At 42.2% G+C, this 22,374-nt stretch overlaps 1 protein-coding gene across 9 annotated transcripts in view; it reads right to left on the reverse strand.

Annotated features, from left to right (window-relative positions):
• The window catches only part of RBMS3 (RNA binding motif single stranded interacting protein 3), a 718,223-nt gene that overhangs the window by 445,076 nt on the left and 250,773 nt on the right, over window positions 1–22,374 (reverse strand). For 2 of the 9 annotated variants that reach the window (XM_071804929.1, XM_065830564.2), the window contains exon 1: window positions 5,019–5,579. The exons of 5 other annotated variants lie outside the window; for them this stretch is intronic. In XM_071804929.1, the coding sequence (XP_071661030.1) occupies window positions 5,019–5,093 (75 nt within the window). In that variant the 5' untranslated portion in view covers window positions 5,094–5,579. Of the gene's footprint in view, window positions 1–5,018; window positions 5,580–22,374 lie in introns of those variants that run through there. 2 more of the 9 variants (XM_071804928.1, XM_065830563.2) reach the window with 2 other exon arrangements.

Below are 22,374 nucleotides of genomic sequence, written 5' to 3' on the forward strand. Positions count from 1 at the left end.
CAGCAAAACTATTTTTATCCTGACATGTAAGGATAAACGGCAAACAGAAATGGAAAACAAATGAGTTCATGTATTTCTGCATTTTCCAGAGAAACGTAACTTCCTTATTGTTTAAAGCAACTGGCAAAATACAACAGTTACGATATTAATATTGCTGTCAAAATTACAGCCAGGCTTAAATATCTTTAAATGGTATTTAAACGAATTCATATTTCTTTTGGGTAGCGCTCGAATGCATTTAAAACACACTGCAATGTACTGAATCACACAAGGGCTAAGCGCGAATGAACTTCATTCCTCGAAATGCATTTCTCTGTTTGCAAGTGTTTGCCTTTACTTTGGCACGATCACATGGGCTCCAGCTAGACTTTTGAGCTCTGGCGGCAATCCAAGCTGCAGATGGTTGGAAATGCAGCCTGAAATCAGTGTGTGGTTGATGAATTACTCCTTACACCTGACCCCTGCTTCACACCAGGCACCAAACACAATCTGAACACTACCAGCCAGAGAAGCCCTGTCAGGCAGCTCCGTATCTGGAACACTTTTCTTCAAGGCCTTCTGTATGGCCAGATGGCCAAAAGGGGGGAATGCGGTAAACTCGCTAAACAGAAACATGAGTGAGAAAAGAGCCCAGGATTGGTAGGTACAAGGTGAAGAGAGGCAAGAGTTTTGTGCTGATTCCAAAAATACGCTTTCTAGAAGAGGCTGATGGAGCAAGGAAGGAGGTATGCTCCTGGCATGCAACTGAAAGAGGTCTTCGATTCCTGCGTACCTTAAAAACGGCAAAAAGGAAACATTGCAAAACATGGATCCACACCCAAACGTGTACCCATAACACTACTCTCTTAAGCTTAAATTCTTCTGAGTACACCTGTTTGAATTTCCTCAATTGTTTTTTCCTCAGCTGGGGCATGTATCTGTCACTTCACAGACATGCTCATTAAGCCACTCTTGCCTGCAGGCCAGCCTGTGCACTTTTCACATCCACAGAGACAGGATTTTTATTCACGTCAGCATTGGGAAATCACACTTCTTCCTTTTGCATGTGTTTACATGTGCATCAAGCATACAGTTGAAGAGGTATCACAGGTACAATAAATACTGCCTCTCCATTTGGGGTATTTTTACCCCAAATGCAGGTACAGTGATTGTAAACCAAACAACTCCCACTGGCAGGTAACTGTGGCACCTCCTCCTTTTGACTCAAGTGATTCAGGTTGTTTCAGTAGGCTGTTTGCAGAGAGCGCTTACCCCAGCGCTAGGTTTAATCGTAAGCTGCAGAGGACGAAGATAAAACACAGTATCTACTAAATTCAAGAGATTCTTTCAAATACATTCAAATAGTTCAGTTGAGATTTTTTCCCCCTGTTTTTCATACCATTACATGATATTCCATGGTGCTTAGTTTTGTTTTCATCTGTGCAAAACGGCAAAGAGAAAAGAATTTGCTTTGGCAAGCAAGAAACTAAAGAAAGAAATTCAGACCACAATGCAAGATTTGGCATCATTATTGTTTCATACGCAACCATTTATAACATAGTCCTGTAAACCAGTTGCTTGAGTAATTATGCCATCAGCAAGGATGCAACTAAGAAAATTTACTTAACGTCTCAAAATAAAATAAAAAACTACTGTATATTCTCATCAGATACACATGATCTGAAGCACCTCCATGCAATATTATTTGCAGCAAGAACACAAGACTATCCTTCAGTTCCAACAAGAAGCAAAAATATTTATTCTGAAATAAACTCCTGGGACAAGCGGACTCTGCTCCCAGGATCTGCCTAAAGAAGTTCCAACACTGTACTTTCAAACTGCCATTGTCAGACAGCCTCATGCCACAATGAGAAAATAACGTTGTGTGTTTCCTCAAACTCAGTGCTTGTCCTTAAGAGACATGTTAAATTCCTTGCAATTGTCTCTTAAAAATGGACCTCCCCTTCACCCCTTTTTACTATTGGATGACAACAGGTTTGTCCAAACCTGCAATTAAAGTTTTAGCTTCAGTGGTGGCATCTGATATTGTAGGAGCACAAGCAAATTGAATAACAGAGCGTTGTGCTTCATGTTCCACAAAAGGCCATGAAACACTAAAAACTTAAAGCAATCAGACAAGCATATGGAATCCATTTTTTTCTATTTATAATCCCATTACCCATATAGCTATTAATTTACACCACTTCTGCACAGCAACGTGCAGGCTGTTAGAAGACACAAACGCAGAGTGTAGACCGAGATCTTGCGCAGCTCCGTGCTCCCCCATGAGCAGGACGTGATGTACAGTAACGCGGCACTTCTCAAAGGAGAACTGACACAACTTCACCAAACAAGTGAAGAAAAAGCAGCGCTTCACTCAGATACGCTGAGGAACACGGAATTCCAAACTTTGCCCATTTAACCTGCTCCCACTCTGCGTTTCACGAGCTGCACACAAATGCCGTAAGAAAGCCTAGAATTTCTTAATTACAAATGAATGCATCTTCTCCCCCCCCCGCCTCCCAGTGTGCATGACTATGAGCATAAAAACACATTCTTTCTTCAGAGCTGAATCCTACCATGCTCGGTACAAAGAACAGTTTCAGGAAAACAAAAAGCCAGAGTTCACAGGACAGCTGGAATCATACAGGGGTTTATTAATACGTGTTGCTCCAATAGGCATGATAAAAGATAAAGCTTTCCACCACAATATTTGATTGTCTGACTATTAGCTTTAGACATACAATGGATCGAACTGCTTTAAAATGTCCCAGAAGCTGATGGCTAGTTTTAAGGTAACAAAATCCAGATGCTGCCTGTCTGCACTAATTTAAACTCTTAAGGTCTATAGAAGAAAAATACTTGTACGCCTGTGTATATATTTGTGTTTGATACGCCTTTATTATTTAGGTTTTATGTATGCACTAAACTGTGCAGCAAGAAAAAAAATAAAAATTAATGCCTTATAAAATGTATCACCAATTGGAAATTTTACCTGTCCTTACAATAATAACGCATACGTGCAACGACAGACACACGTGACTTTTCAGAGGGTTGATAATTTTATATACTGGCTATAAAAGTGCGTTTAATTTATTTTTTAAACTATTGGGTTAAAAAAAAAGCAATAGCGTGGAAAAGCTGTTGTTACTATTTTAATCTTGAATACAATGCTAATTTCCTCAAAAAGCTTATTTTAGAAAGTTAAAAAACTGAGAAAAAAAAAAAAAGCAGAATAAAAAAAAAAAAGGCTGGCAAAACGCAAGCTACGTGAGTAAAAGGCATGGAATGTCCAATATTTCTCCTCCAATACTGGAGGCTATTGTTCTTTCAAAAAAATACCATCAATTGTTTCATGTCCTTGGCTTGCCAGGTTTTGAGGAATAGCATCAGTCTGCGTCCCTCAATCCCCCAAACAGTTAAAGCTATAGGCAATATTGCAGTCGAGCTAGTGACGGGCTGCTGCTGCAACAGCAACAATACACTCTGAATGGTCACAAAGGTAAAATGCAATTTGGATCGACCTTGAAAGGAAGAAGAAAAAAAAAATCACTCCAAAATAGAAAATTAAAAAAGGCTAAATTTTCTACAAAAATATTAAAAAAATAAAAAAATCTGCACAATACACTGAATAAACAGGAGAGCGAAGAAGCGAGAGGTAACCCTGCCATGAATTGCAAGGCTGTAATCATATTGAGCGGTTCTGGTGTCATCACAACTCCAATCAGCCTGAATCGCAGTTTTGACAATTAGTTAATTTATATAATGCAGCAACCAGGCTACAAACATTAATGGGAAAATAATTTTATTAACAAGGATATATAACTTACCCTTTCAGAGAACTACAGCCAGTTCAACGTGCTCCAAACCAGAAGTCTGGAGAAGTCAGCCTCCTCCATGGCACTTCACCACACACAGACGCACATGTCAAATGTCCCATGTGTTAAATTTGCCACCGAAGCACCATGTGTATATGTGTATGTAGCACCATACGCACATATGTTCACCCTGCCTATTCCCCCCCTCAAAGGACATTAGTTTATTGACTGAAACTGTTAATCTGTGGCTGTGAGGTCACACTTCAGAACAGTTGTGGTTTGGGTTTTTTTCTTTAATTTCTTAAATTCTTTTCTTTTCAATACAGTGTCCTAAAAGGGTTTGCAAACTTTCGTTTTAGGGATTTCTTTTGTTACTGTCCCTTGGTCACACAGGAAATCTTTTCAGAGAGCAGACCATTATACAATGGCATTAGAAAAATAAAGCTTTAATTAACTAACTCATAGCCAGGTAGCACTGACTTCACTCAGCTTCTTTAAGAGATGCAGGCCTGCTTTCCAGTCTGCCGGCATTTAAAAAAATATAAAGAAAAAAAAAGTCCGTGCTTTAATACGCTCTCCTGAAGTGGCTACCCTCTATTTCTAGACCTTTTAAATGCAACAGAGTACAGCTGTATCATCCTCAATATTTAAGGAAATATTAAAATCAGTGCAATGCACTGAAACAAACTCCACCAGATTTACAGTCTGTTAGATCCAAGCTCTTCTCTGAGCTCCACAGCATCTCCTTCTCAGCTGATTAAAAGTTTGAGTTGCCACAGACAGCTTTTCTAACAGCAAAATGCTTTCAAGCTCCAAATACACTGTAGAGGTCACTGAAAGAGCCACCAAAACAGCATTTCGTGCCTGATGCTGTCCAGAGCAATCTTTATCCTATGCCATAATAAACACACTACCTGCCTGGTGTTACGATAGCGTTAACTGCACCGGTCTCCACAAACAATAAAAGGAATTAGCCGACGCCAACAGCCCTTGGGAAAAAAAAATTAAATTAAATTAAATCAAATCAAGAATTAAAGGCAAGGGCAGACAGTAACCTTCCTGCCTCTCTCACGCCTGCTTTCTGCCTACCAGCTCAGCTCTGCGTGACACCAAACCCGAGGAAGCGACGGAAAAAAATCGCCAAACAGAAGAGGCGAGCCCGCAATTTGCGCTTCTCCACTCTCCATCACCCGACAAGCGCCCGGCCCCGCCGTACCCTACCTTGGTTTGGAGATAGTGGGGGTAGTAGTAGGTGTACTGGGGGTACATTGGCTGCTGGTCCAGGCGTTTGCCCATGTAGCTGGAGTCCTTCTGGCTGGTGCAGGGAACTCGTTGGCAGGGTGTAGTGCCCCAGGGCCTTTCTTCCTCTCACGCCGCTATTCCTGACAGCGCGGGCGACGGAGAAGGCTGCCGAGACTTCCTCGCCGTCTACCGTGCACTACTTCCAGCGCAGCCAAAAACGCGCCCGCACGCACATATATGTGTGAGTGGGGGGAGGAGGGGAGCGTTCTAGAGGGGTGTGTGGGGGGTGCGGGTGTGTGTGCGAGGGGCTGGCTGGGTGGAAGCCCCCTGCCCGGCTGCCCGCGGCGGAGCAGCCCGCCTCCCCGCTGGCAGCACCGTGCCTCCGGCGGTGCCCGCTGCCCGGCGCGGGAGGAAGGGAAACGTCCTGCGAGAGGAGCCGGGAAGACAGTGCAACTCCAAAACCTCCGCAGAGCCGCTCGCTCGCTCGCTCTCCTCGTCCTCTCCTCGGCTCGCCCCGCTCTCGAGCCCTCCCCTCTCGCTCCCCACCCACCCCCCTTCCAACAACAACAGGGAAAAAAAAAAAAAAAAAAAAAAAAAGAAAAAAAAAAGGAAAATAAAGAAAAAAAAGAAAATAAAAAAAAGGGGGGGGAAGGGAAAAGCCTTCCCCAGCCTAGTTGCCGCTGTCTCCCTCACGGAGTGACATGGTGCTCAGGGCTCGTCCTGTCTTTCATTCAAACCCCCTCCGCGCCGCGCCGCCGGTGGGAGGGACCTCGGCGCGCCGCTCCCCCGGGAGGCCGGCGCAGGCCCGCACGGCCGCCTCCGCGCCCCAGCCCGCCCCCGCGGCTGCCCGCGCCCCGCTGCCCGCGGCCCGGCCGAAAAGCCGCCCTGGACTCGGGGAATCCTAACGCCGGGCGGGGTGCGTGGGGAAGAGAAGCCCCACAACGCTTTTTTTCTTTTATGATTATTTTTTTTAAGGAACAGGCAGGGGAAGGTCACGGAGCCTGGGCGCCGAGCGGGGAAGTCGTCGTCCTCCCCCAGCCCCCCCTCAGCGAACTGCTCCGTACCGTCATCCGGCGCTCGACGGAGAGGCGACCCGGGGACAGACATATTAAATACATACTTTGTTAGACCGCTTATATAAGACTTGGGTTTATTTAAAGTTGGAACAAAATGGAGGAAGAGGGTAAAGAGGGAACTCGCCCGGCCTGACTTAGGGGCGCCTTCAGCCAGACGTGTGAAAATACCACAGTGCCACTAAAGTTACCCGCGGCTCCGTTTCCACCAAAAACGGCCGCGCCCCCCCCGCCACCCCGGCGGCAGCAGCCGCCCACCCCACGGCGTCCCCCACGCCGCCCCCCGGGCCCAGGTGAGGACCAGGTGTGGAAGCCACAAATCCCAGTCGTGTGGGACCTGTGTCAGCACAGAGGTCCCAAATATTTATCCTTCAAAAGAAGAGTACGGCTTGCAACAGTGCTATAAATCACCAGTAAAAGTGCGTGAATAACAAAATGTTTCCTCTTGTACACAAATCCCAGCGTTTCTCCTTTTTTTTTTTTTTTCTCAGTCACATATTCCTTTAACACGTCATCAAATTCCTGGGCCTTTCTACAGTGGCTTTGCCTATTTATAAATTTTTTTGGGGAAAAAAAAAAGTGGGACAGCAGTTTCTTTTTGTTTTTATTTAAATCATCAGTAGTATTGCAGCAGAATTGTCAGCTGCTGTATTATCAACCAAATTGCTTCAGAAAAAAAAAAAAAGAAAAAGAAAAAAAATTATAAAAAGAATTTCTTTAAAGGGACACTTCTCAAGGCTGGTAGAGCTAAAATTAGACCTGCCAGCTGTGTTTTGGTTTGTGGGCACGTGCTTGAACATGACAGGAACATGGAAATATCACGCTTTACTCTGGCAGTTTGCTGTTCTTGTAAGCAGAGCTTTTTTTAATGGATTCCCATAGCTGCCCCATAGCCAGTCAGTTCACAAGCAAAAGAAAGCAGCTGAAAGAAACGGGCAGTGCGGGAAGCCACACACGTGCCCAAAATACTGCCTATGTATCTGTGTAGTATGCACAGAGACACTGTGCTTTCATCTCTGGAATTAATACTTATTACTTATTGGTATTTAGGTACCGGTCCTGCGCCATACAGTGGGAACAGCATGCCATGCTTACACAGCTATTTTCCCCGTTTCAGGAGAAAAACTTTTGGAAAACAAGCACTTTGTTCCCAGAGCACTGTACAGACATTAACCTGTCGCTCTTGCGCACCTGGAGGAGCACTGTGGGCACCGCCACCCCCCCAGCTTCCAAACCTGCTGAAATTGACTCAGAAGAAAGGCCAGGCTGGGTAAACCATTATTTTCAATTCTTACTGAAGTCCAGGGTGGCCAGGACCACTTAGTCTCTTAGAAGCACAGACCAGAGGTGAATGAAGAAAAGACAGAAAGGGGAGGAGAAGCCTGCGATTCCCAGCTCCCAGCCCTATGGGTCATATCGCTGATCAGCTCTGTATACACTGCCTCTCACCGTAGTGTGTGATACTCTGGTGATACTCTTGCTTACACTTTTTTTTCTCCTCCCCCTGCTTTCCCCGATGGTGAAATAGGCTGTTGGAGGGTTGGTGTCTGCAGAAGTGAATAGTGATTACTTGAGGGTAGGTGATACTTTGAGCCTGACAACTTTCAGATTGTTCTTTCAACTGTCAGAATTAAGTTGTTGTGCTTCTCTCCCCACCTTCTCACTTTTCCCTCAGGATATTAAGGCAGTTTTTCTTTCTAAGCAGTTTGCTTGTAGAAGTGGATGTAACCAGATTTGGGGGAAGAAAAAGCCTATGTGTATAGGGGGAGATAAAAAGAAATGCTAAGGAAGTAGAAAACCACACATTCTGACCAAGAGATCTATCTGAACATGCAAGTTTGCCATGGCAATTGTTTTAAGCCCTTGGCTGTGTCACCTGATTACTGTATTTCATACCATGCCATAACATTTCAACACACACACACACTCCCCCATCAGATGCATTGACCAGTAGCACCGGCAGTTCTTGCAACTAAGAAAAGGTCGGGAGCTGCAGGAGAAGTTGGACTGCTACCTGAGCGGGTAACAGCTCCACCTTTCTCCTGCTCTCTCCCAGTAAAAGTCTTAAATATGCAGATGGTTTGGATTTTCCTTTTCACCTGGAATCCTGACGAGGTGCTGAGCAGTCTCTGCTGATTGTTTCGAGCGCTCGGCACCTTGCATGATTGAACCTTCACAGATACAAGATAGAGTGGAGGCAGCAAAAATAGGAATTCAATATAAAAGAGTGGGGGGCCAAGGGGAGAAGACTGGAGGCAATACAGCATAGCAAAAATGCAAATGAACAGCCACAAAAGCAGATTTAGATAGCACACAGCCTCTGAACAAATGCTAGCACTGGAAAATGGAAAATTTCCATTTGCAAAATACAGACATCAAAAAGATCATCTGTGACTCGGAAGCACACTGTTTAAATAGAATACCCTTCATTTTCTGGCCTGTGCATTTGAATAACTGAATCCACTTGCAAACTGAAATAGCAGTTTGCCTACTGAGTGTTAAGTATAAATGTTCCTTAAGAGAAAAGACAAGCTGTTTGAGCCCAGTGAGCAACAGCAAGGTAACTTCACAACTTTTTTTTTCCCCTTCTATTGGAGGTTCATTATCAAGCCAGAGCCAGACCCACTCGTGGGAATCCAGCAAGCAAGACAAGTCCCAGTGCACCTGCAAAGGTGCTGCTGCCACCGGTGTCACTGACCTGGGGGGACATTCACAAGACAGGCGAGCAATAAGAGTGTCTTCAATGGGAAATTTAGAAGTAAAATAAAATAAATGGGAACAAATCAACTGTAAACTAGACAGCCAAGTACATTTGAAGGCAGGCGCCAAAGGATATTAACTCGGCAACAACCAAAGCCGTGGATAAGAAACCCAGAGTTAACTGACAGAAAAAAAAAAAAAAAATAAACTGAGAATGCTTCTCCTGGCAGCTTGAAGTACAGAAATTACATATGTTTGGATGTATTTTTACCTTTCATAAAATGCAGATTTCTTCATTCACAAAAAGTGAGTTAAAGAAAAAGCAGGCACCCAGAAGATAAACGTACTTCAGGGGGTCTTATTTACCAAAAAACAATTCTACTGACACTTTTTTTTAATAAGCTTTTTACCTATCCTATGAAAACCTTCTAAACTCACAGGTATCAGAATCAGGAAGCAATTCACATTTTCTAGCTCCTTACTCTTGAAAAGCAGCAATACGCATTCTAGAACTTCTGACAAAATTATGTCATTTATGTCAGGACTGGGAAAAATTTGCTCATTGAGCAGCAGAAATACAGCTACCGCCACCTAAAGCAATAGAATAGGTTAAAGAAAAAAAAAAATAAAAAGAACAACCATTATCTTGGGCTTACATTTTTGACACTGTCTCTCTGCTTTTATTCTCTCTATTTACTCATTAAAGCTATTTCAAAGGAGACCATAGTGATGCTTGACAGCTTGTTTACAATGGGTTACAAGACGAATACTGATTTTATTTCTAGATCTGTCAGCTCCTTCAGTCCAGGTACCTTAAAACTATATTGATGAACACAGAATCTTGCTATTTAATAGTTCATTAATCAAGCTGATTTGCCTAAGGATAGCTAACTGAATTTCTAAGAAGCGATATATCCTGCTGCAACCATCAGTAAAGCTTGTGATAGCCGTGGAGGAGATGAGTGGAAAAAAAATAAAAGACACAGAGGAACAAAACACTTAGCTTAACAATGAGAGCATTAAGTGTCTAGGGTCGATAAAATCTCGCTGAGGTAGGGGATGCCACCATTTTCAGATGTCCTCCTCTCCTGCACCTTGTGCCTTCTGGAAGAGCCAGGCACAACTCGACTCTCCTCCCTCCCTCAGCAACCCAGGCCTTTTCTTCATAGTACGGTGCATTAGATACCATTTCTTGCAATAAGGGGGAGGAAATGAAAGATGGAGCCACTGGAGGCAAACACCACCAAGGGTGGCTTTCCCCACACACTTACACCTTGTGATGGCATGAAAACTTGGCCAGGTTTGCTCTCCACACTTCAGCACTAACCATTGCAGCAAGACAAAGTCTAGGATTGGGCAAATGGACATAGAGTAAATCTGAAAGAGGTAATGTGTGAGATTTTGGACAACAGCAAAGGCATGCCATCTATCTATTATTAGATTTTATTATTTTTCAATTTGTCATCTTCTCTCTTAATACTAGGCTCAGCTCTATTTTTACATAAAGGCCCAGTCCTAAAGGAAGTCTTCAGACAGCTGCAGAGTGAAAAATTGTGGGAAAAAGTGAACAACAGTGCACATTCACTAATACCAAATTGTGTTTTCCATCTAAAATAATCTCTTACCTGCACAAGTAAATGAAAGTAGCAATCAGTTGTATAGCACAAAGTCATGCATTAAAGCCCTCTTTCTGCTGATGTTAATGGATACGACCAAAGTAAATAATATTATCTTATTCTTTTGGCTACAGTCAGTTTCCTGTGCATCTCTGCGATGTGGAAGAGCATCAAATATCACGAGTCAATGGCGATGCCCCAGTTGTCGAAAAGAACGGTGGGTTCCTCTCTGGTCACAAACCCTCACTGTGTACTAAAGGCCGAAGCAAATACGACTAATGGGGAGAAGGACTGGTTCTTCCTTTCAGTTCTGGTGGAGATGGCAGAGAAATGCAAGGAGAAGAAACGGGAGAGGAACACTGGCTGTAGTGTATCACTGCTGTACCCTTCTCACCTCGATAATCTAGGGCTTTCAGAAAACACCAGGATTTTGTGCATGTTAGAAGACATGCCTTTATTTGATATTTGTGTAGGCTAGATAACGTGCCTTTATTTGATAGCTGACATATTCTATATCAGCTCCCCATCACAAATTAGTACATATTCTGTTTGTTTTAAGTCTAAACTCTTAGGATAAAAAGGGCAAACAAACCGCCAAACAGTAGGAGGACTCACCAAGGCCATGTCACTCTTGCAGCATATTAACTTAATACTACCAGCATGAGATGGGGGACAATCACAGAGGAAGAAAATTCTCCACTTCCCACCTTCCTCCCTCCAAAGTCCTGCTTACTAGTCACTTTCCCCACCACTCTGTTTACTTATAATCAGATTGTAATCAGGGAACATAAGAATTTTTTTTCTGAAGGAAGTTTATTTCTGAAGGTAATGGGGAGACGTAAATATGCCGCCTGTTTACTGAGGCTCATAAACACATAAGACCACAGGCAATTAATTGTCACTGAGAGAGTTCCAGCGAACACGGAAAATCCTAGCTTTTTAGGGCATGTTTAGCTAAACGTTCACCCATCACGTACTGAATTACTTAGGGAGATATTAATTTTGTGCTCCAGCTGAGGGTAATCACAGAACAAACTGGCATTATTCGAGTTGCTCTATGAAATTACAGCGAGGGTAAGCTTAAGAACAAAGGCCAGCAGGAGTCGAGCCTCTCAACTTGAAAGGAATTATCTTTTCCTCTAATTGAAGCGAGGGCTGTTTTGTTTTGGTGTTTTGTTTTTTTTTTTTCTTTCCTTCCTCTTGCTAAATTTCCAACAACACTCCTTGGCAGCAGGTCTCCTTGCAACGGGGTTACGGTGCTTAAAGCCCAGGAGCAGTGGCTCATCTGCCTGGGAAAGTTTACTAAAGGAATTGCACCAGCATCCTCCCCAGCCAGAGTTACACCAGCGTAACGCCCCATGAGCATTCTTACCCAAGAGCAATTACACTGGTAAATGCCCCTATTTATGTTAAGTGCAGAAGGATTAGAGGTCTGGGTCCTATTTTCCTGCTGGTGCTGCCCCTGACCTACACCATGACCTTGGACAAACCACTTCTCCTCCCTCTCTCCCTTCTGGCTCTGTCTGACGAGCTTCGACTGGGAACTCTTTGTGGCGAGAACAATCTCTGTGTTTTTACAGAACCACAGGGGAACCTTGATTTTGGTAGGGCACCAAAACAGCACATCATCAGAAATCTGTAATAATGTACGTAAACAGCTTGTTCTTCCACCGTCCAGACAGCTGCTGTGCGAGAACTCACAGGCTGTGGCATTTTATTTGCATGGGAAAAAGTTAACAATAGGCACGAACAGAGGGTCATCTCAGGCTACATTCCAGCACTATCAAATATAATACTTTCTGCTTTCCCCATACTTATCCTCCCCAGCATGCCAAGACACATTTCTTCTTGTCTCTTTCATATCTGGCAGGCTTATTTGCCCACTAAATAACTCTTCATCTAATGCCGGCTGTAAATAAGGCCTGAAGGAGCCTTTGCTAATAATTTCCATTTCATCTGCTAATAGACCCCCTTCTAAAATGCAGTACAATTAGGGAAATACCCTTGCAATTTAGCCCGAAACTTCATTCAGAAGTGTTTGTAAAAATAATTTTTCATTATGACTATTGCAAATCTATGGTTTTGATGAAATCTCAAAATAAAAAATAACCTTTATTTTCAGTGTCATTCAAAATTTGTTTAAATTATTTTTTCATACAAATTGTGCGTTGACCAAACTGCAATAAAAATTTCCCTCCTTGGTCCCCCTGAAAAAGAAAAAATCAAAGTCTAAAAAAAGGTCTCTGCCATGTTTTCAAAAAGATCCTAAACAAGAATTATCTTTTTCTCTACACATGTAGGTAAATATTATTTAGGAATTATACAGATGAAATACCACTATTTCAATCAGTCTTTAGGGAAAAGTCTTCATCAATTATTTGTTTTTAATTGAAGTTCACAACTGGGAAAAGCAATCTGCACTTTAGCTTGTCCCAATAAGCCCAACAGTAATTTAGACTTTATAAGGTACAAAGTATTTTATAAATAAAGAAAAACCCAGGTTATGAGAAGCTGTAATCTTTGGCCATAACAAAATGCTATTCTCCTTCTCACCTACACACAATCGGGAAGTGAAGTGGAAAGCACATAAAACCACTTACTAGGACCTCTAGTGCCTTGTTATCAACATGTAAAGCTTCCCCGTGACATTACAAGAAGAACTATAAGTGTCCACTAAATATGGAATCAAAAGATTGTGCGTAACGATTCCCAACAGAGGGGGAATTTCCGGCTCTCAAATTCTGTCTCACCCAGATAGGGAGCAAATGCATAGCAAATGCAGAAGTACAGTACTGGAAGCTAGCTAAAAAGTTCCATGTGCAGGTAAGTTGGAGACTCGAACCAATTCTCTGTTTTTCAAATCAGTTCACTCTTTTGTAGGAATAATGGCATTTTTTGTAATGGACAGCTTCTTCCATTTACCACAGAACCAATGCAACCTGCCGTGCAAAATCAAACCTTATGTCATGGCAGATTACTGTCCATCATAACCAAAGAAAATGTATTGAACTGAATATATTTGGTTCACGAAATCTGTATTTTGTCAGCTGCAGTATAGCTCATTGTCCATTAAACAGTACCAAAGCAATTCTGAACAGAGCACACTGTAGAAATGTTTAACCTCCCAATCCTATACTTGTCAGCTTTCCAGAACAAAAGGGAGGGTGATACCTGACATCTAACAAAAACAGAGTTAGGACTGCCACTTTCCTGTACCAGAGAAATTCTTTGGGTAAGAGATCATTTCTTTCCTGCAAACAGACAAATGCTAATTATAGCTCAAATCTTCCCTCTTGTTTTTTTCCCTCTACCATTTTTTTTTCCCCTTTTCCTTCCTCTCCTCCCTAGTGCATCTTTTCTTCAGTCTTGTTCATCAAATATATTTTACCTTCACAAAAAATCTCATCAAATCTCTACATTCTCCTTCATCTAAAAGTTATCTGTTTTGAGAATAATTTGCCTGCTGCCTTTTTTATATTCCAGCTGGAGTTTTTAATAAAGCACAGGGACTCAAGGCTACTGTATTTTTATTAGAAGACGGTGGAAACTTTATAATTATTTCTATTCACATTCAGCAAACGCTCTTCCCTATTGTTCTACCCTATTCACCTCTCCCAACATCCTATTCCCAAATCATTTTTACTCTGTAATCCTTCATCTGTTCTGTCTCCTCTTCAGTCCTGTCCCCACCTAACCCCTATCTTGCCAGCACTATTACTTTCCTCTTCTTAACCTTTTCTCCTTTTCTTGTTGTATTTTTTTCCTTTTTGTTTTAATTGCCCTGATTCCTCAATCGCAGATGGCTTAGGCTCCACTGATATTTTTTTTACTTAAGTCACAGTTCTTTTAATGTAGAACCAAAATATTTGGGGGAGGGGGTAAGATACTACTGAGCTATTCTTTTTAACTCATGCTAGGTGGGAGAAGAAAGCACTGCGTGCCATAAACACCTAAATTCATGTCAGCTGAGGTGCCTCAGCAGCATTGCAAACAGAGTTAAGAAGTTTAAAACATAGTAGAAGGTGAGGATATTAAGTTCATTAATAGGGGAAGACACGGGTCTCATAAACTGAGGATCTAATCAAGGGATGTGCAACTTGCAGTTGTGAGAAGGAAACTGTGCACACCTATACCTAGCAGAAGCTTCTTTAAATCCCTTTATTGAAAATAAGTTGTAAGAGATATCAGCTTAGAAACATAAAAACTGTCTTTGCCAAAGATTTGTCATCTCATATACAACAGGGTAAGAATGACAAAGAGAAAACACTAAAAGCAAGTAAGAGTGAAATATTAATCCTTCAATACAGCTTTCTAGCTGAAATGCTGACAGAAATTCAACTTGCAGATAATTTGCAGTTTGGCCATTTGGTATGTTCCCATCAAACAAAGGTAGATGCTTCTGTACTGTGAAGAGGTTGTAGGTGGAAAAAAACAACAACTTAATTTCATTTAATTTGGGAGTTGTGTTTTAGCAACAGATATTTATTTCTGCTGGTCGTCTTTTTTGAGTATTTTAATCGAATGGCCAGTAGCGTTCTGTCACTATGATGCTTTGACATTTCCCATGATTTGAGACCTTAATTTGAGTGAACTACTGGATTGGCAGATCTCTATCACTTCAGTTGAATATTTTCATCCTGTAGATCACATTTTCATTTTCAATTTGTGTTGAGAAATTTCAGTCAAGTCATTTGTCCTCTTCAGTTTCTCAAGAAAGGTAAGAGGGATTTTTTTGCCTGTGTTGCAACAAAGTGGTCAAAAATAGAGGGAAAAATGTTGAATATCATCCAGCTGCTTCTCCTTGGATAGCGGCTGGAATGAGCCCAAAGGAAGGCAGGGTTTCTCACTACATGTGGAAAACAGACTTGAAATTTGGCCACATGGGCGAGTCTGTCTGCTAGGTGTGTGCCTTTTGCCTTTCTTGTGTAAACTTTTCAGATTTGACCACCTGAGAAACATTTGAAATGGTGTAGTCCCTGAATGCTCAACAAATACCCTAGCGTTTCTATAACCACTTCCCTCCCAGCTCGCACAGACAGAATCATAGAATTTGAATAGTTTGGGTTGGAAGGGACCTTCAAAGCTCATCCAGTCCAACCCCTCTGCCATGAGCAGGGGCATCTTCAACTAGATCAGGTTGCTCAGAGCCCCATCCAGCCTGGCCTTGAATGTCTCCAGGGATGGGGCATCTACCACCTCTCTGGGCAACCTGGGCCAGTGCTTCACCACTCTCATGGTAAAAAATTTCTTCCTCATATGCAGCCTGAATCTCCCCTCTTTTAGTTTAAAACCATTACCCCTTGTCCTGTCGTGACAGGCCCTGCTAAAAAGTCTGTCCCCATCTTTCTTACTGGCCCCTTTTAAATACTGAAAGGCCACAATAAGGTCTCCCCTGAGCCTTCTCTTCTCCAGGCTGAACAACCCCAACTCTCCCAGCCTTTCCTCATAGGAGAGGTGTTTCAGCCCTCTGATCATTTTTGTGGCCTCCTCTGGACCCTCTGCAGACAGATGGATTATCCCTCCATCTCAGCTGTGGAGAATTGTGCACGCAGAAACAAGAGCTGTGCAGAGCAGCACTGGACTCACCTGAGCATCAGAGCACCAGGCATGGATATGGCAGGAGATGCTGGCACCTAACTCTGCTAGTACTGTGGGCTGTTGCATTATTTTTGCAATTCTGATAGTGCTGTGGTGTTGGGATATTGCCCACCACTCACTGAGATAAGGAGATGTGGAGGAGGGAGCACAGAAGGAGACTGAAGAGTAAAAGGGGGAAATATCTAGGTTATAAGGGGAAATGAGGACAATACATCAAAGCACTGGTGTTGTAAAATGAGCCCAGGTTGAGTGAGTGTTACAGTCTAGAGTGGAGAAGAATCAAATGGGGAGCTGGAAATACCTGCACAAAATGGGACCTGAGATTAAGAATCGGGTAAAATTAAGAATTGGAAAGCAGCAGCAATGGCAACCAGATAGTTAAGAAGAGCCAAACTGATTTGGGGGCCTAGACAGGAGAAGAGAGGAGCCAATGGGTAAGAATGAAAGGAGCAGAGATGTGTATATGAGGAAAGCACAGCCCTTCCACTCTGCATCCTGGCCGTAAACCCCAAATTCCTGATGTTGACTACGCCCCTGTTGTCAACAAATATCATCTACGCCCAGCTGCAAAGTGATCCAGCCCCTTCTAGTGCCGGTCCACACAGACGATTAAAATCTAATGCTGCCAGACTCTCTCTATGTCTCTGTGACAAATAGAAAGATTTCAACCTTACTGACAATCTATTTGTCAATATGCCATGGGATGGCATTTTCAGATTCTTTTTTTTTTTTAAGCTAAATTTTTTTACACACAAATTAAATTAAAAGAACAACAGGGAAATTCCATGTGATCCCACATTTAAGGTTAATGAGTAATGGGATAATTATAATGAATAATAAAAAGATAATGAGTGTTCACAGAGAAGCCCATTACAACTGCGTAGACAACCATTACTCTGTAATTTTATACCTTTTGAACGCTTGACTTTGCAACCTTAATGTTTTTTTAACATTGTTATATATCATTACACAGGAAAAAACAATCTCCAGACACCATCTGTAGTCTTCATATTTCCTTCATCTCTTTCAAACAAATTTTAGTACTGGGTGTGAGAAGAGATGAGTGATTACCTCATTGAGCAATAGCCAGGAGATGGAGAGGGATGCATTTGGTTCATAATTCCTATCTCAACAGCTGGGACTATGCTACAAGCTCTTGGGCTTGGTTTGTCTGCTTTAAGGTCCCAGGTTTATGACAGTTCTGTCAAAATTTCTTGATTCTGCAGTTTGCTTCTCCCATTGGTCTAACAACCAAACCCAAGTTAATAAGGTTTCAGGACACAGTTAAATATTTAATGGTTCAGTAAGGGTTGTGGCCAAGAGCATGGCATCAACCATTTTCTTGATTCCTTTTCATCTGACACTGTGCTGATTACTTCAGTTGTACGTGCTGTCCTTCACTACTGGACCCCTGCGTAGACATGGTACCAGGCACATTTTTTTAATTGGAAAGAGGTATTGCACGCTTACAGATTACCATCATATTTCACGTTTACTGCTAGGAAAAGCAATATTAATAAGGGTTGCCTTTGCATTTCTTCAGGCAATACATATTTTAGCTGCAAATGTCAGCTTTTAGCAAGTTCTTAGCTCTTGTTTCCAAAGTATTGCAATGTTAATAAATTCCCCATAGGACTGTCCCAACTCCTTGTCACTCTAGCAACGCCAGGTCACCTTAAAGCCGCTGCAAGTCCCTAAACATCTGCATCATTCCAACTGGAATCCTAATGTGTACCGTGTAGCAGCCATCACTACACTACCTGCATGCTTATATGCCGGTGGTTCTCTTGGCAGCTGAGATTTCTGTTTGCAACAACAGAAAAAAAAACCTCTTTGCAGTAAAGGGCAGACACTTTGGGGGTCCAGCTTAGTGACTTGACTACCTGTGGAGCACATGTTCTCATTTCTAGCTGCACGACCCTGAAGCAGCCATTGCAGTCTGAGTGGAAAGGGGGAGTTAACACTAAATAATATTAGATAAGAGCTCAGCACTCTTCAAACAGCAAGAGAAACATGTATTAGGTGTAAAGTGAGAGATCAAGTAGGAAGAAACAGTAGTGAAGAACGACAGGGCAAATGAAAGACCCTCTCTGCATGCCTCTCTGAATTGGTCTTTTCTGTTATGAAGTTCTTGACTGTAAGAGAAAGGTGACAGAGATCCCATACTCTCACTGTCACAGCAAGTCATTCATTTGTTCTTCAACAGTACAAAGAGCAGTATATCAACATCACAGTATTCATATCTCTAATTTTAGGCAATAATTTAATTGCTGCCTCCTCACTTGAAGGAAACACTGTAACACCTATCTTGTAACAGCTAACCAGCAAGGCAAAAAAACAAAAAAACTACTATGATGTATGGATACTTAGTTGTATGACTCCTATAAAGATGAATGAAAACAGAGACTGAATTCCAATGTGCTGCTTTCAAAAGGACTGTCTCTGAACTGAAACAATGGACAGCTTTCTATACACAAACACACATACACATGTAACTCATGATCCAAGCAGGCCGGTAAGATGACAGTGTGCCATTGCACACTTTGGTCCCCCAGGACTGTCTGAAAGCAGTTTGACCCGTTTCAGCAGAACTGTCTCTTGAACATCGCAACTGCTTCCTGCACCAGCTATTAACAACCACTTCCAGCGGCGAAATTCCAAGCTGCATGGCCTTCCACTTGCTCCAGCTCCCCAAGGACCCACAATGCCCGTAGCTCTGCTCAAAGTGTGGCTCCGGTGCACCTTCAGTGCTCAGTCCCCAGCCCTGGGCTCCTCCTCTGTGCTGGTGCTTGTTGCACATCTGCCAGCATCAACACCAGTGCTTTTTGACCAGGAAAGCCCAGGATTTCTGGAATGTGATACTAGGATTTCTACATTAGCCTGATGGAACTTCTAAATTTCCACCTCAGCCACTTTATGTAACACAACAGAAAGTATATTAAAAGACGAATTGCAAAGTAAACAGCCAAAATTTCTGGTGTATCAGAATTAAGACTGCTTCTTCCATCTTAACTGCCCCCTTGATCTTCTTCATTAGAATAAAATCTGTAGAATTACATCTAATTCTAACATGAGGCACCCTTGCCTTGTTCTCAGTGTTGGATAGGCATTGCTAACCGAATGACAAAGCATTTCATATTTTATTTTCTCATTGCTTTTTAATGCCATACCATATTTACTGTAAAGCATTCAAACTCTGCTCCGAGGCCAGAATTATTAATGCTGCATAGACTTTGGAGCAGGTGTTTTTCACTACAGTGACAGTGTGCTTTATAACACATGTAAATTTATCTTCTAATACCCAAGGAGACAGAGAAGTATATGTTCATCTCCAGTTAACAGGTAGGCAAGGGATGCACATACAAAATTAACTAAATAGTCCGCATTGGGTTTTGGTACATAGGAAGGGCCTACATTTTGAGAATAGTGTGCACCATATAGCACAGTACTGCTCAAAGCCCAGGCGTCCACCAGGAGACACAAGCTTCTTGGTCTCAACTCATACGTAAACTGTGGGCTTCAAGTAAGCCATCTCTGCCATGGTTCCTCCACAACATTAAAACCTGCAGCTCCTTCTTAAACAGGACTCAGTCACAAAGCTATCAGAGTGATCCCTGGCAACAAGACCTTCATATCTCCTGCCCTGTGGGGTCAGTGCAGCAGGCAGCAGGAGCAAGTCTCAGGGGTGCCCCGGCAGCAGAGAGACCTGCTGAGCCTCCAGCCCGCATGCTAATCTCAATCTTCTTGCTCGGTAAACTTAATCCTGCTCTAACAGCAACTGCAAAGGAAGATTTTTAATGGGAAAGGATGGGAAACCTTAACAATAAGCAGTTCCATCAATCCTTTTCTATGTATAAAATTAATGATACTGAATTGTAAAACTATCAGAGAATGGAGCAATAATTTTCCAAAATAGAGAGCTAAAATAGACTCCAAAGGATTAACATCCACAGTAGATTATCCCCTCCATACTAAATTAGGTAATGGATTTCCTGAATAGGATATTTCTTTATAACAGAAGCATGAGAGATACTCTTTTTAAATAGATCTGTAATATCTTACTTTACATATGCCTTTTGTTTTCTCTTGTTGTTTGCTACAGCCATTTAGAAGCAGTGATCTTGACTGATGACACAGGCGCATATTCTTGTTGAGATGTCTTAATATCATGGGGAGGAACACACAAGCCGCACGTGATCTTGTTCGGAAAGATAGAGCAGAGTTCTCCGCTTGAAGATTTCTGGTCACTAATGGAGTGCAGTGGGACTCAAGTTAGCAAAAATAGCATTGTGGTTAAGATATTGGACTAAACTTGGAAGATACTTCTAGTTCCTGGCTCTGCTGCAGACATCCTGTGTGTCCTTGGATAAACGCCTCTTGTGAGGCTAATTTCATTTATGTGCTCATGTACATAGTAATGAGCCTCATAAACAGCCTATAAATATAATCACTGGAAATGATTTTTAAGGTGCAGTCTCTCATATTCAGAGAGGGATTTCATGTTCTCTTGGGAAATGGGACGGTGTTTGCTAGGCTAAAGGCATGAGATGGATTTGGATCTATCTCAATTTCAATGGCATCTGTGTGCACATTTAAATTTGGCATGTGCAGACCATTACGATAAAAAAGAGTCTGCATTATTTGCACTATTTCTCATTTTCTTTCTCAGACTGGGATTGTTCCCAGTTATAGGAACTCAGACTGCAGGAAGCAAGGAGAAACACACGTATAGATGATGATATCTTTGAAATATGCACTGGCTCTGTGTCCTTTTTGTTCAAAATTCTTGGAAACATCCTGTAAAAATGTGTGTGCATGCACAACAGTTGCAACTGTTCATACAGACCCTACTGTAAATCATGGCCTCATATGTACATCTGGAAGTTACACGTCTCAACACACACAATGCATGTAGCTATACAGTTCACAAGTAAACTCCAACAGGAAGGGTGGTCCCAGAGCAAATGTAGATCTGCCAAATCTTCTGAGTAGGGTGGTATTTCACCATCTATGGTGCAAGCTACTCCCTTGCTGCTTCAAAGGGTTAGGTGGTGCTCTGGCAACCTCTGCTACAGACATCCAGAAACCCCAGGTAAACAAATGCTGCTCACAGCAGGTCTAGATGAGGCAGGCAGCAAGTGTGATGCACCAGGGACCTTGGGACTTGCCAGCAAACACAAACTGTGTCAAGGTTAGACCACCACAGTACTCCCAGTTTTGTTTCTCTATCCTTATTAAGTTTCTTCCTTTTCAACGAGAATGCCCTCCTCCAACATATATCTTTACACAGTTGTTGACCCTCTGTGGCTTTGATGAAGCAAAACCTAATAGGAAAAAGTAATACCTACATTTTGTGAGTCTCTATCCACTGTCTGTATCTACCACCTATATCTAACACAGGTTTCGTAAAAATACGGCTACCGACATTTCAAGGTAGGCATGCCTGATGATAAGCTATAAAGTAGTGTTCATCATTCATTTGCAAAATAACTGTTGTTTCCCTTAAATCTCTACAGCATTCTTTGCATAATGTTACTGTTTTCAAATAACTAGAAATGCCAATACCTTAATGAATCAGACTACTACTAAAAAACCTAAGATTGTTAGAATACCTTCCCCCCAACCCAAAAAAAAAAAACAAAACACACACCCACACGATTTCTAACATATAAGGGAGCAGGCAAAAAGACAAAATTAAACACATAAGCAAAAGATACCTGAATCCTCCAAATGAAAAGCATATTTTTAGATGAGATGCAATGCAGCTAGAAAACCTGGGTCTGCAGCTTCTACAAGAGCTGATAATTCAAATGTGATCACTTAGATGAAAAACAACAACAAAAAAAAAGCAAATACATAACTACTGTCTGGTTTGGGGGTTGTTTTGGTGGTGGTGGTTTTTTCATTGTGTGGTAGGTTTGTTGTTTGGTTGGGGATTTTTTTGGGTTTTGGTTGCTTGGTTGGTTTGAGGGGGTTTTTTTGTTTGTGGTTTGTTTTCTTCTCTTTTTTTTTTTTTTTTTTTTTTTTCCTGGGCAGGGACCCTAGTACATTATAGTTACCCAAGTGAATTCAAGGTCATTTAAGGGCAAGGGTATGTTTTCTGGCACTACCCCTGCTGTCTGGTCTGTCAGAGAATTAACAGTCTTAGCAATTAGGAACAAAGCTTTATCAAGCAGCACCCTTTTCTACGGGAAAGGAGACATGAAATGCAGAAGGAGCACCGCTCTTTCTTTGCCTGTCAGGAAGGGTCTGAGCTGTTTGTTAAATGCCTCGGCACTGGGGTGTCCAGGTAACAATAAGGCCTGTGGCAAAGCAAGAATCTTGACACTCCCAACAACTTGTTAATTT

This window comes from Patagioenas fasciata, chromosome 2, assembly GCF_037038585.1.
Source record: "Patagioenas fasciata isolate bPatFas1 chromosome 2, bPatFas1.hap1, whole genome shotgun sequence".
NCBI classification, from domain to species: domain Eukaryota; kingdom Metazoa; phylum Chordata; class Aves; order Columbiformes; family Columbidae; genus Patagioenas; species Patagioenas fasciata.